Source organism: Filobasidium floriforme, assembly GCF_021052385.1.
Source record: "Filobasidium floriforme strain CBS 6241 chromosome Unknown HD553scaffold_1, whole genome shotgun sequence".
Lineage (NCBI taxonomy): Eukaryota > Fungi > Basidiomycota > Tremellomycetes > Filobasidiales > Filobasidiaceae > Filobasidium > Filobasidium floriforme.
Genome location: NW_025763622.1, coordinates 933,745 through 946,882, shown reverse-complemented (window position 1 = coordinate 946,882; position 13,138 = coordinate 933,745). Strand labels below are relative to the sequence as shown.

The following is a 13,138-nucleotide window of genomic DNA, read 5'->3' as shown; positions in this document are numbered from 1 at the left end:
GTAGGGAGCCCCCTCCCACCCATTGAGCCTGACATTTTACGCTCGGCTTCCCCTTCAAGTGACCGAGCATCAGGTGGATGGTACGGTACAGTTGCACAGTTGATCAACAGCATCCACTACCAAGCTACCACAGGTGAAGCGCGAACAGCGCAGCCCCGACGGCTACTTCACATCTCGATCTACTCTTCAATCCAAGGCGAGACGTAAATTCGGATTATACTGCAGGTCACCACCAGAGTTGACAGAAACAGTGAATACCTCGCCGGTTAGACATACGTGTCCACACCAACAACGGAATCCCTTGTCGCTTCCTATACAAAAGGCTTAGCTTAAACGAAAAGAGGGATCAAGACAAGATGGTCAGGTCTACAATGATATTCAGGGTGACGGATGGTTTGCCATTGGCTGCGAGCGTAGATGACGAGTCGGTGAGTTCCACCTAGACGTACCAACGGACAAAGGTGATTCGATAATTAGGCCCAGTCAAGCTGATTCGGGCAACACGCCATTACAGACAGAGAAGGATCTCGTCGAGCAAAAGCAACAGTCCAAGTTGTTGTGTAGGAGGATGACTGACAGGAGCGAGCCGGCTTGTTCGATAGAGAGCGGGAAATTCACAATACAGTAAGCGCTTCGAGCACTTAGCACAGCAAACCAGAGTGAAGGTGTGCTAAATCCGCTCGAATTCGTCGCAGCTACCTCCTCGTGGACCAGGTAGTCTACCTCGCCGTCTGTGACGGATCTTATCCTCGAAAATTGGCGTTTTCCTACTTGGACGAACTGAGCAAGGAGTTCCAAAGGAGTTATGAGAGCCAGATCGCTAGTGCGAATCGACCATATTGTTTCCGTGGTTTCGGTGAGTCCACATCGACCTAATTTCCATGAAGAAGCATCTTCCTTCCGTCATGAGACTGATATCATGTCTCGACCGGACGGGGTCTTGGCTCGACAGATACCTTCATCTCAAAAACCACTCGACTCTATCAAGACCCTCACACTGCCCAAGCCTCGGCGCCCATGTCCAACATGGACAAGCTCAATACCGACCTACAGGACGTGACAAGGATCATGACCAAGAACATGGAAGACTTGCTCTGGCGTGGAGATAGTCTCGACCGTGAGTTCCGCCTTTCTCCTGTATACATGACGAGGCCCCCGGTTAACTAGGCTACGTTATCCGCGTCTGCAGGTATGGGTCAGCTATCGTCCTCGCTGAAGACCGAATCTGCCAAGTACAAGCGAGCTGCGAGGAACATCAACCTTCAAGCTATGCTGCGCAAGTGGGCTCCAGTAGGAGGGATCGGTTTCTTCACGATCTTGTTTCTGTGGTGGAGATTCTTCTGAGCAACGGCGGATCATGCTGCGAGAAGCCATGAAGGGGAGGTACTGGTCGCCATCAGAGTGGCCTTGTCGTTGTGGTTGTAATTGTCATCATCTAACGTGTTTTTTTACGACGGACATTTTTTTGAGCGATGCGCTACCTGGACATCCTCTCTGAGCCCAGGTAAAACTCAAAAGAGCAGGAGGATGTGGACAGCACTAGTCGGCGGTATCGTCAAACTCTCCTGGGCTTATCTGGGTCATAGCTGACGGTAGCGAGCCGTTGCAGTATTATCGTGACGTTGACCTCCCACAAATGCATCCTACGCCCGCATCTAGTCTATATACAAAGATCCACAGCCACATTGGGAGCTGTCTAGTCCTCTAGCCTCAATCTTGTTCTCTACTCCAAGAGCTCTCCGCGGGCTCCGTCGTCTTCCAGGGCAAGACATGCGGGTACACCCCTCCGCCCTTCTGGCCTTCCGGCCCTTGTGCATGAGCCTTGTGCACAGGACACCATTCTAGTAGGCCTGCAATCTCCGGGCTCGAGGTGTGGTAAGGATGATACCGTGCAAACGGGTTTCGGGAGGTCTTTTTCAGTGAAAGAGGTGGGAAACAGCCGTAGAGGTCTTCAGAGAATGGTTGATAGCCGTAGGTCGACTGAAACGCGAGACGATTGAACGAGTCAGCCCAGGTCTTGCGCCCAGGAATGCTATATTGCGTGCAATTGTTTGACTCACCTCGCCCTCGTACGAAGCTGATGTATCGCCCTCGTCGTCGATCCCAATATACTTGAAATCTTGGCCTGGGATTCTCATTGCCGCTCGATGCAGCTTTTCGAACCTATTATCCGGGTCGGTTTCCGATCAGTCCGATCCCCTCCTAGCCATAGGAAGGGTCGCCAGGTGCCATGCTCACCTTGGTCGTTTCATCTCATACCCCACCACCGTCACCCTTCTGGGCCAATTCCCCGTAACCTCGTGAAACCGCGCGTAGGAGAACATCAAGTTCGTCAACGAATCCAGCGCGTACTCTTCCGTGGTCGCCCTCGGGAACTCGGAAAGAGGTGGCAGGAGGGAAGATGCGATGGCCAGGCGGAGGTATGATTGGGATTCCGTTGTGGGTGGGGTGTCTAGACGGGTCTGGCCGCTGGCGAGAAAAAGAAAAGGTGAAGGTAAGGTGCATGCAGGTTTATCCGGTTTAATCCGACCTGCGGCTTACCCTGAGAAAATCAATAAGCTATTCGGATCGTCCATAGCTTCATTAACGCTACGAACCACACGATGACATCGGCTCAGTCATGATTCGGGCTTCCCACCGGTTCCTGTGGCTCACCCAGCTTCGATATGCTTAAAGAACGTCCGTACGCTCCCTCCTCGCTGTATAGGCGTCAACACCCAGTCCGAGTCGTTCGCTCTGGCACTAGGATCCGAGCCCTTCCAGATGGCATGTCCAGCGACCATGACGAGATGCGTCAACCCTGCCATCTCTTCCGTCCTTTCGATCGTGTTCTCTATACTCCCTATTGATGTAGGTTTCCTGGACGAGCTGAACCGCCCGTTCGGGTCTAGCGATGTTGACAAGCCTGACCGTCCGCTCGCCTCCGACCAGTGCCGCAGATTGAGGATGACAGAGAAACCCAGTGCCGATAGTATCAGGCCGACGGCGAGGTTCGTGAGCCTCGCCCGAGTCCGTAGACGTTCAAAGACGGAGCTCGGGAGCGTCGAGGGTCCCGAGACAAAGTAGGACTGGGAGCCTCGCGGTTTCGACCGGTAGGCCGTGGAAGGCACCGGCAGCATGTCGAGTCACTATCTCAACAGGATTCTATGCGTGCTGCGTGCTGCGATCAGCTCGACGCCAATCGACAGTCAGTCTGTCAGCTATATACTCTCCCTTGCGAATGGCTTTACAATTCCTTGAACAGCGCTAGCTTGCAACTCAGCCGAATCTACTTCCGAGGCCATTCAGGGAAATGCTTCCGTAATTACATCCGAACCTCGCTCGAGCGGGCCTTCAAGTTGCGAGTCTAGCTAGACTAGCTAGCAAGTCGTACTCACTACTTTGTGCAGATTTAGAAGTCAGAAGATACTCTCGGAGCGTCATATCGCACGTCTCAGAGGACATGCCGGAATGTCCGACCTGCAATCGATGGTTCGACGTCGACATCGAGCTGCTCAACGCTCACGTCGCTAGCCATTACGACGAAGAGGCATCCAATCCGCTGACAGAGGCCGGCCCGGGCGAGTCTGGGACATTCGAGATGAGGATAGACAAGTCGAACTCTTCGGCTTATAAGAGAAAGTACCCTGACGACGAAGTCGCAAGCCGGGTCGATGATCAGTCGGTACCCGCGGGCCAGCTAAAGACGTACGTCCTATCCGAAAAGTCACCTCTTCTCTACATTATCTAACCTGAAGTAAGCTGAAGTGAGCATTAAGATAGGCATGATATGGATGTTCCCGAATGTTTCGTATGCGGTCGATCGTTGGAAGCTTTCACGGGGGAAGAACGACAGGTGCACGTCAACGGATGCCTTGGTGCGTCGAAACTTACATCATGACTCCTGGTCTCTGCTAACGACGTCCACATCACACCTCGTCGCCAGATTCCGCGGGGTCCAGTGAAGACGAACAGATAGCACAAGATGTCGCTGAGGGCGACAGCAGGCGAGAAGAAGGGTTGACGCAGGACAAGAATACATCGACATCGCTTGGAGGCAGATTGGTTAAGCTGGGAAAGTCAGGCTGGAAAGCAGGTGATCCAAGGCAGAGTGGAGACCTTTGGTAAGCTTTGAAGCGATGCTATACACTGCATCCATACAGTCTTAGGCTAGTCTGATGATCATCTGCCGATTCAGGTGGTCACCAGCAGACTGTTCAGTTGATCGCTTGCCACCCAACTTTACACCAGGTGCGGTTCGATCTCGAAGACATCTGTCACTTGACCAAGTCAATGGATCTCGCAAGCCTGCAAGCTAATCATGGCTCTGATGCGACAGGCCTTATACCTATCCTGAAGAAGATTCTACTTGCCGCGAATTCGCAGGGCGTCACACGCAGAGCGGTCTTGTGCGCCGAAGGGGTCTGTCATATCAAGAGCAGTATGGGCTTCGATAGCGGTAAGCGCGTGTGTCATCTTGACATACCCGCATTCATCTTGCGAGTTGCCGGGTATACGATTCTGATACATTTTGAAACGGGTGTTCAGGTTGGGGTTGCGGATATAGGAACCTCGAGATGGCGTTGACCGCGCTGCTATCCAGCACACCCGAATACCGACCGGTGTTCCCCTCGGCGGACCCAGCGGGCCGGTCGGATTCGCCTGGGGTGAGAAACTTACAGGTGTGGATGCAACAAGCCTGGGATAGTGGTCAGTCCTGGATCTTTTCAACGAGAGTCGCGCTGAGGAAGAAGGCTTAGCAACGGTCTTTCATGATTTGGGTCGCTCATGGTAGGGTTCGATACCCAAGGACGGAACCAGTTGCAAGGCAAGATTGTGGGCACGAAGAAATGGATCGGTACTTCAGGTATGAAGCTCTTGAAGGCGATCATTGCTAGACGACAAGAGGGACTGACTCGGGACGAGACTTCTGGCTTTCGAAAAGACATTTACGCTGCCATGGTGGCGAAAGGCGTTCCGTAAGTGATGAGGCGGAGTTCTTCCCAGGTATACAAAGCTGATGGCCTTGTTGCGATGCGTAGCTGCTATCTCCGTGAGCCATCTTACACCTTGACAGCGTTCATTCACTTGAGCAGGCGCTGATGACCAAACCGCCCGTTAGACGATTTCCCGAAACCGACAGGAGCAAAATGGCACTCGACGACGACGACCCATTCTGCGCTCACCGCCTATGTACAGAAGTATTTCGTGAGTATGCTTTCATCGGCCACTATGTAGACAGGATATGCTCAACGCGAAGCTAATTTTGACTACCTCATTTCAGGATGAAGACGTCACACTCCCTGATGCCGAACAGCAGGACAAGCCAAAGACGGCTTTCGACAAGCTGATGGACAGGCAATCTTCTACTGCTGTTCGATCATCCAGCAAGTTGCCTTTGATTCTACAGGTATGTAGCCTAGAACGGGGTCAGAGTGAAGCTGAAGTCAAACGCAGGCTTATTTCATTTTCGGCGGCTCCTCAGCATTCTGGCCACTCGAGAACGATTGTGGGGTATGAGATCAATTCGCACGGGAGCACGAACCTATTGTTGTTCGATCCAGGCAGGTTAGTGGCTGACTGAGCAGTGCATTAGGTACAAATTGACTGAGATTCGTGCGACGAGTAGCACGATACCCAAAGACATTAGGCGCTCGGCAATCGAGCCATTCGAATTGACGAGTCCTCCTGACGGAGAAGAAGACGAACAGGGCATCGATGGTAGCGAGCTGGTTGCGCCTACAGGTGCAGGGGCAGACGAGGTCCGATCAGACGAAGAAATTGACGGAAAGGGTTGGGTGAGGAAAAAGGTCGACCAGGTCAAGACCAAGCGCCGGAAAAAAAGCAAGAACAAGGGCAAGGCGAGCGAGGTCGGCGGGAATAGCAACAACAACATCATGGGCAAGGGAAAAGCGGAATGGGAAGCCAAACCCGTCAAGGCGTTAAACGCTTTCCGGGTCAACCTCGGCGCGCTCAGGTGAGCCGAGATCTGACCTATTCCGGGAGTTGCAGAGACTCATAATGTGGTTCAATGTTTCTAGTAAGAACCAAGAATACCAGATCTTGCGGTTTACGGGCGGACCCCTGATGAAGGAAGAAGAACGCAGGCAGTACCGGCTGATCAGGGCCGAGAGGATGACTTGAGAGGTCATCCAGAAAGTGCGGGTAGGACGAATGGAAAGAAAGACCAAAGCAGCATGATCATCCAAACTGTATCCTTTACATATCACATACAACGCAGTCATCGTTACATGCCCCGTAATCGTTATTTGTCGTTAAAACCAGGCATCCTCTATGTCTCTTTGTCGTGGTTGCCTCGAGGACACCTTCAATCTGGCGTCCAGCTTTTCAATGTACACATTCTTCTTTATGTGAATCGGATCAAGAGGTACGTCCATACCCAAGCGATCATGACGACCAGGAGGGAGACGATCGTCAACCAGGTCGTACTCCTCGATTTGGACGAGACGGAGGATAGCTTGGATTTAGAGGCTTGGGTCTTGACGAGGTTGTCTGCGGATTGAGAGGTGGCGATAGCAGGCGATCGAGAGTGTGAAGTCACCTCTGTAAGCTAGAGCCAACATATTCCGTAGGAGAAATGACAGGGACTCACTTTCGAGTACGCCTTGAGAGGATTCGAGGATTGATTTCTCCTCCTCGAGCGATTTCGAAAAGTGCATCGCGTTCAGTTTGAGTTGATGTGACATCTACCGTTCGCGAAAAGCAATGGGGACGACATGGGTCAGCTATACTTGTCGTCCTTGTTCGAATAAAAGCGACCCTCGGGCCTGAATGCCGAACCGGCGGTATCGTGTATCGTCGTACTAACCCCTGCCAACTGTTCCCCGAGCTCATCGTGTAGCGCCAAAGACCCTCCAGCAGTCCCAGCTATTCGATCTTGTGCCAACCCCAAGCGGTCCCTCTCTGTCCGAATGGGCCGCTTGTTGGCGATGATGGGGAGGAGTTCATCGTCCTCGAAAGCGGCTAGGTAAGATTCTTGCTTGGTCAGTTGAGGGAGTTGGGCAGCAGCAGCGGTGGTATCGGACATTATGAACGAGGTAGAACGTATAATTGGAGTGCGAGCCCGTGAATCGAGCAGGTGGAGGAGCTTGCAGGTCAGGTCTAGATGCTAGATGCTAGATGTGATCTAGTTGTTGCAACCGCTCATACGAAAGTGACGTTTGATCGGTCTCTCTGCGTTTATTTCCGCGTCGCCCCTGTAAGAGACTTCGGAAGCTATTCCGGAAGCTTTTAGCCTCCTCTTCAGCCAAAACAAGAGATCAATCGATGCAAGTTCAAACCTTTTGCATCAACTTGCATGCAACTTGTGAATCGGGTAGAACGGGACAGATATCCACCGGCATCTCCTCCTGTCACTTTCTCTGACTGCAGTCGGTATTGCTCTAGACATCAAGCAAGGTCCCGAATAGCCTGTCCGACACCACCCGTTTCAGTCACCGCATTCCCTTGACATCGGAATCAGCATAGCCACCTTCTGGCGCGCCTCGTCTTTTGGGATCGCTCCGAATCACAATCTCACAAACGTCAACCTCGATCACCATCAGATTACCATCTCAGTACGATCCGGAGTTCCTATACGGGTCAGATCTGGTATTCTTGGCGACCAGTCTCGCTCTCTTCACTGTATACGTCGACCGCCACCACCCTCTCGCACTCAACTGATTCATCCACCATACGGGTGACACAAAATCCAAGATGTCTAGCAACTCCAACACCCGTCAAGCTACGGCTACGGCTACTGGCACGAACACCGTGTCGATTCCTCAGACGGCTGCTGCTGGAGGATTGACCATGACCGTGAGATCGGAATCTCTTCCCTGCCGAAAGGCCGTTGGAGGCGGTCAAAGCTGATGATCTCGTCTCTGTCTTTCTCCATGTGTGATTTGGACCTATGGGAACCGGGTTGGAATGACCTCAGCAACCTCCTGCAAGTGCATCGGCTTCGTACTACAAGATTGCCGCCTCGAACTACGTTACCTTCGGTTGGAACCTGACCAGTCTCTAGTGAGCCCATGCCTGATCATTTCAACGACTTCCCCAATCGATATCTGACAAGAACTCTCGCTATCCTGTACAGCGTCACCCCTACCTCCTTGACCGTCGTCGCCTCCTGTTCGCAGAACGGGAACACCTACCCGGTCGGTCCTACCAACGCTGCTGGAGAAGTCGAGAACGTCATCCCGGGATCCTCGACCCAAGTCATCTGGTCTCCCTTTGAATACGAGCAGAACGGGGCGAACGTACCGCTTGCGGCGGCCACGTATAGGTTGCAGATCTACGACGAGAGGGGACCGACCGCTGCTCAGGCTGGGGGCAGGTTTAGTCCGTATTCGGGGATGGAGTTTGCGCTGTATCGACCGCAGGCTTATACGCCGTTGCCCGGTGAGTTCACCTCGACCGGGTTCTAGGCGAGTGCTGTAGTGACTGACCCTTATTTTGGCTATCTGATGATGCTGCCAGAGTGGAACTGCGTCAACTGCAACTCGGCTACCAAACTCGCCATGAATCCGATGGCTCTCATGCTGTTCACCTCGCTCATCATGCTCGTCAGCGGATGGGGCTTGATTGGAGGAGCCGGACGTTGGAATCGAGCATAGGAGGATCAGACAGTGGCATCCTCCCTCGAAAGACAGACGCTGTCGATACCCATCACAGATGACCCCTCCCCGAACTAACGACTCTTACGACGACCCACTACACGCCCTGTTCTGATCCGACCTTGGGGATCATGCTTTGCGGACACTATCGGCATCGAACGCACTCCGGCTTCCGCTAGAGGTCTAGCTAGCATGGACATTTCCCTCAGACTTTGTATCCTCGGCCCCTCAGATTTCCATTGATCGTTTCTCTGTCCCAATACCGCTTGCATATGGACACCTAATCGGCCATCGTGTAATGCCATCGCAGCTTGTTTCATATTATAGATGTTCCGCTTAATGTGCCATACCTTCGTCTCCCGCTACAAGTCCGGCGCATCTTCATCTATGGGCAGACTCTACCGACCTTTTCGTCTCTTGCCCGCTCCGCCAGAGTTTGATCCTACGGCTGCGGGGCTCGCGGCAGCGTTGGCGTTTTCCGGTACACCCGCCAGTCTCCCTGCCAACCTGTCCAGCGAGGCAAAGACCATAGGTTACGGATCAGCTTATTTCCTAAGCGGCAGGCTGTCCTTGAGTGACATACTTCTCGCCCCAATCAGTCGTGTGAACGCTCTGCAACCGGTCCCTCATCTCTTTCACGCTCTTGGCGTCCTCCGGGTCGACTTCCATGCTTTCCAATAATTTCGGTGCGGCGAATGCCATGATCCCCGTAAACGCTAGCATGAGGACCATGGGCGATTTGAGCATTCCCAGGAGGTTGGATCCGGCCGAGGGAGAGGCGTCGTAGAAGACGTCCGAGAGGCGCATGCCTGGGTGGAGGACGATCGGGTATGGCAGGAAAGAAGATGATGACGCAGAGGGTGGGGTAGATGCGGAAGAGGAGGGGGAGGAGGCGGGTTTATCAAGAGGAGTCCCGAGCGGGTGATAGGCTTGTACGTAGACAGCATCATCATCCGATACGGTCAGGTAGAGCTGTGTACCGCAGATACATCAGGATAGGCTCCCTGCTAGATGGCAGTACCGTATCACCAGCATGTCAAGATGCTTACCGGTTCGAATGCGTGCGTGTTACTGATGACCTCGAGCGCATATTCTCCCTCGGGCACATCGGGTCTGAACAAGAAACAAGTCAGTATCAGATGTTTCCACTCTTCAGACTTTCCTGTCCTGTAGAACCTAGGTCGTTCCGTAGGCGACTTACATTACGAAAGACCCATCTTGACGCAGAAAAGCGCTACGTTCGCCATGGTTCAAAATGACCTTGGCTCCGGGTCTCAGCTCGGTCGTGTCTGAAAGTCGAGCAACGCAAGTTCAGCGACATTCTGAAGAAGTTCAAGGTCTCTCTCATTGCTGACCCTTGAGAAAGAAGTTGTATGCCAGGGACCCCGTCACATCAACGGCAACTGCCGACGTCAAGCTGGCCGCAGCGAGACAGGCGCTGATATCGATGAACCGGTAGCTTTCGTCAGAGATTGTTCTACTGTGCACCAAACCGGAAGACTGACCTGAACCACCTCATTCTTGGATCTTGCTCTGAATTGGTAGAAGATGTCGAAAAGATAGGCAAGATGGCTCACAGGCTCACAGGTTGATTTATGATTTGTATCAGAGTGAAGGTCGAAGCAACCAAGGAGCAGCCCGGCCGAGTTGCTCCGGCCTTCGCGCAAGTTGAGCGAGCAGAGACCAAAAAGTCAAAGATCCTATCCCAAGCACTCGACCCTCATCATCGTCACAACCCAACAATCTCGACAAGCTATAGATCACAGGATCGTGTCCATCTGGTATTTGGTCGGACGTGAGGACACCGGTCTTGGTTCACGAAAATGTCGCTCATCCGGCAAGCCACCCCCTCGTATGCCTTCGAAGAGCTGAACCATTCGCTCACGGCCCTATCGACCATACCCATCTCGATTCCCATCTCGGTACTAGGGAACTCGGAGACGGGCGAGGTATCTTCGGCTTCGGGTACTATCGAGAGGGCTCTTAGGGATCTGAGCACGTCTAAACCTATCACGAGGAAACAGCTCGAGGGGGTCTTGCAAACGCTTGTCGACCTGTATGACAACGCTCAAGCTCCAACCCAGGAGCAGGGGTATGGCCAATCCAATGCAGTCACTACGACTCCAATCGACAAGGTCAGGGAAGCCCAGATCATGGCTAGGGCGGTGACAGTCGTGTGGAGGGAGATTCTGGACGATTTCATGCAGGGCGCGCTCGCGCTCGAGCATGACCTCAACTATTGGCAGACCATGATCGATAGTCGGCGGGACATTGGACTGTACTTTGTGCAATGTCAGTTCATGACTTCATTACCATCAAGAGAATTGTCAGCTGACCGTATCCTCAATCGCATTATAGCGCTGCCATTACGGGTCTATCGTCTCTTGCCGAACCCGCTCAAACAGTCTGCCTTCCGGATACCTTCCATGGCCGATGTGCAAGTCACCCGACTATTCCGTCAAGCTTCGCCCAAGACTGCCCTGAGCTCTCTTCGCGATCTCCCTCTTCCGGCGCACAACCCGTTCACCTTGACCCGCCGGGAAGTCTTGGCCTCGATCAAGATTCTGCGCAAGGCTCGTAACGAAGCGGCGGAAAAGATTGGCTTCCTCGCCAGTCGGGCGCCTCGATGGGAAGACGAAGCGGGAAGGACGACGGGGAGCGAAGACAACTTGCAGGTCATCGTCGCCGAGACGTCGAGGTTGCATCAGGTCGTCTGTTCTGCGCTCGACGTGCCCATCGGTCCGGCTCAACCGGCTCGACAGGGGTCTCCCTCCCCGCTGGCTACCCCGTCGAAACGGAACAAGAACGGTTCATCCGGAGCCTCTCGCAGGGAGACGGCCTCCCCGCCTCCTCCTCCCTCTTTAACAGCTGCGACGCTGCTACCGATCCTACGATCGACCTTGCCGGCGAGCGTCACCTCGCTCACCTCGTCCCTGCAGGATCATGGCCGACCGTCTCGCTTGACGCGCTTATGGATCCCTCTACTCCTCTTGCCTCCCTTGATCAAGTATGGTTCCCGGACGGCGAGGCAAAACCAGGATTGGATACGCAGTCAGATCCAGAATGCGGGAGAGACGGTCCGGGGTTGGGTCGTCGGCTGGGTAGTTCAGCCTCTCGAGGGGGTCGTACAGACGCTCAAGGGTGGTGGAGAAGGTCTCGGTGTGGCCCCAGACAGCGTCAAGAGCGATCAGGCGGTGGGTCTCGATTGTGCATTGATACCAGTCAATCCCGTAGTATTCCGACTGATCACCAAATCCGCGATCACAGTCTCTCGAGCGGATGGTCCTCGACCTTGGCAAGGACTACTACCACCTCTCGGACCAGGGTCTATCAGACCTGAGCGCGAAAGTCAAGGCTGGCAACATGGAAGACGTCCTCAAGGTGTACGAGAGCGAGATGAGAGTGAGCTCAGCAAATTCTGCCCTGGCGATGTGAATCTGGCCTGAAGGCTGACGTGTGATGTTGGTTGCACTGATGACACACAGAGCCCCGTCAAGAACGCCGTTATGGGTAATCTGATCCGGACGCTACTGATCCAGGTTCAAAAGACCAAAGTGGGTCGCACCCCAGTCCCCAGATTTGTTCTTCACTAGCGCCGCTGACAGCTACATGACCTGCCTTTGTTCAGTATGACCTCTCGTTGTCTTTGCTCTCGCTGGATCACCTACTCCGATCACAACAACTTACGTTCGCGTTTGTCGGTCTGGCGCCATCTCTGTTGATCCTATACGGGCTGGGCGGGTGGACGAAACGACTCTGGACAGGCGAACGACGCGGATCAGGAAGAAGAATGGATTACTTGCGCGGGATCCGGTAAGTCTGAGCCACAGGGTCATCGGGCCTCTGTCAAGAATCCGCTTAACATTTCCACGCTTCTCCGATGAATTTGCAACAGCGACGTGGAAAAGCTGTTGATCACGGCGCCCCGAGGGGAAAAGGAAATGTCGGACAAGGATCGAGGGTTACTCATTCTCGCCGTCGGCAATCTACGAAAATGGGCGGCCGGTCTTCGGACCGGAGATCGGGCGGTGAGTCCTGTCTCTTTGATGAAAGTGGGATTGTAGGGAGCATGAATCGACAGCTGACACGAACAACATGTGTTCTCCAGGCGTTCGTGGACGACCTGCGCCTACTCGAGGCTCCTTCGCTGGAGCGGGAAGGAAAGTTGAGAGTGATCGACCGGATATGGAGGACGTCCGTACTGAACGGTCGCAAGCTGGGCATGTAAAGGTGACGAGACAACAAGGGTATAGCATATATGAAGACGGGTATTGATAGCAGGGCTCGCCGTCCTAGACCCCGCTGGACACGGTGAAACTTCGGAGTCTGCCCAGTTGCCTTCAGGCCCTCTGGGGGTCCGTTCATCAGGATTGAACGAGTACGACATCAGATGCATGAAACAGCAGCTCGACGTGTCTATCATGATGACTGCCAGGCAAGAGTGTGGTGACCAAGATGAGACGCCCACTCGCTTCGGAAAAGATGATGGGTGAAACCACCAGCCAGTCCCGTCTTGTACACGTCATCATCGATTTTGTTAC

General features: G+C 53.6%; 7 protein-coding genes across 7 annotated transcripts; 4 read left to right on the top strand and 3 right to left on the bottom strand.

Moving 5' to 3' along the window:
• Nucleotides 1-235: 235 nt before the first annotated feature.
• Nucleotides 236-1,500, top strand: HD553DRAFT_8492 (Longin-like domain-containing protein). The gene is made up of 5 exons (XM_046184542.1): nt 236-428; nt 515-624; nt 696-856; nt 953-1,117; nt 1,190-1,500. The coding sequence occupies exons 1-5, from the start codon at nt 357-359 to the stop codon at nt 1,342-1,344; spliced, it is 663 nt and encodes a 220-aa protein (XP_046040184.1). The 5' UTR covers nt 236-356; the 3' UTR covers nt 1,345-1,500.
• Nucleotides 1,501-1,710: 210 nt separating this feature from the next.
• Nucleotides 1,711-3,119, bottom strand: HD553DRAFT_266282 (putative cytoplasm protein; the record flags this gene model as incomplete). The annotated part of the gene is made up of 5 exons (XM_046177476.1): nt 1,711-1,980; nt 2,061-2,163; nt 2,239-2,469; nt 2,542-2,589; nt 2,656-3,119. 5 exons carry the CDS (start codon nt 3,117-3,119, stop codon nt 1,711-1,713), a joined length of 1,116 nt encoding a protein of 371 aa, XP_046040183.1.
• A 166-nt stretch (nt 3,120-3,285) lies between these two features.
• Nucleotides 3,286-6,422, top strand: HD553DRAFT_8384 (peptidase family C78-domain-containing protein). Its single transcript, XM_046184534.1, has 14 exons — nt 3,286-3,687; nt 3,763-3,857; nt 3,926-4,103; nt 4,178-4,230; nt 4,319-4,438; nt 4,528-4,689; nt 4,775-4,846; nt 4,925-4,958; nt 5,022-5,032; nt 5,102-5,187; nt 5,264-5,389; nt 5,465-5,547; nt 5,609-5,956; nt 6,021-6,422. Exons 1-14 carry the CDS (start codon nt 3,443-3,445, stop codon nt 6,121-6,123), a joined length of 1,716 nt encoding a protein of 571 aa, XP_046040182.1. The 5' UTR covers nt 3,286-3,442; the 3' UTR covers nt 6,124-6,422.
• HD553DRAFT_302709 (uncharacterized protein) lies at nt 6,232-7,102 on the bottom strand. Its single transcript, XM_046178781.1, has 3 exons — nt 6,809-7,102; nt 6,593-6,686; nt 6,232-6,492 (listed from the first exon to the last, which is right to left on the bottom strand). Exons 1-3 carry the CDS (start codon nt 7,025-7,027, stop codon nt 6,347-6,349), a joined length of 459 nt encoding a protein of 152 aa, XP_046040181.1. The 5' UTR covers nt 7,028-7,102; the 3' UTR covers nt 6,232-6,346.
• Nucleotides 7,103-7,573: 471 nt separating this feature from the next.
• On the top strand, nt 7,574-8,761 carry HD553DRAFT_8319 (uncharacterized protein). Its single transcript, XM_046184527.1, has 4 exons — nt 7,574-7,797; nt 7,919-8,004; nt 8,078-8,382; nt 8,461-8,761. Exons 1-4 carry the CDS (start codon nt 7,696-7,698, stop codon nt 8,595-8,597), a joined length of 630 nt encoding a protein of 209 aa, XP_046040180.1. The 5' UTR covers nt 7,574-7,695; the 3' UTR covers nt 8,598-8,761.
• HD553DRAFT_354020 (uncharacterized protein) lies at nt 8,540-10,116 on the bottom strand (the record flags this gene model as incomplete). The annotated part of the gene is made up of 6 exons (XM_046183786.1): nt 8,540-9,104; nt 9,181-9,569; nt 9,647-9,710; nt 9,799-9,886; nt 9,953-10,077; nt 10,103-10,116. The coding sequence occupies 6 exons, from the start codon at nt 10,114-10,116 to the stop codon at nt 8,996-8,998; spliced, it is 789 nt and encodes a 262-aa protein (XP_046040179.1). The 3' UTR covers nt 8,540-8,995.
• Nucleotides 10,117-10,331: 215 nt separating this feature from the next.
• Nucleotides 10,332-12,869, top strand: HD553DRAFT_302705 (ATP synthase regulation protein NCA2-domain-containing protein). Its single transcript, XM_046178780.1, has 7 exons — nt 10,332-10,889; nt 10,956-11,791; nt 11,865-11,999; nt 12,083-12,151; nt 12,226-12,410; nt 12,493-12,625; nt 12,706-12,869. The coding sequence occupies exons 1-7, from the start codon at nt 10,421-10,423 to the stop codon at nt 12,823-12,825; spliced, it is 1,947 nt and encodes a 648-aa protein (XP_046040178.1). The 5' UTR covers nt 10,332-10,420; the 3' UTR covers nt 12,826-12,869.
• Nucleotides 12,870-13,138: the final 269 nt, after the last annotated feature.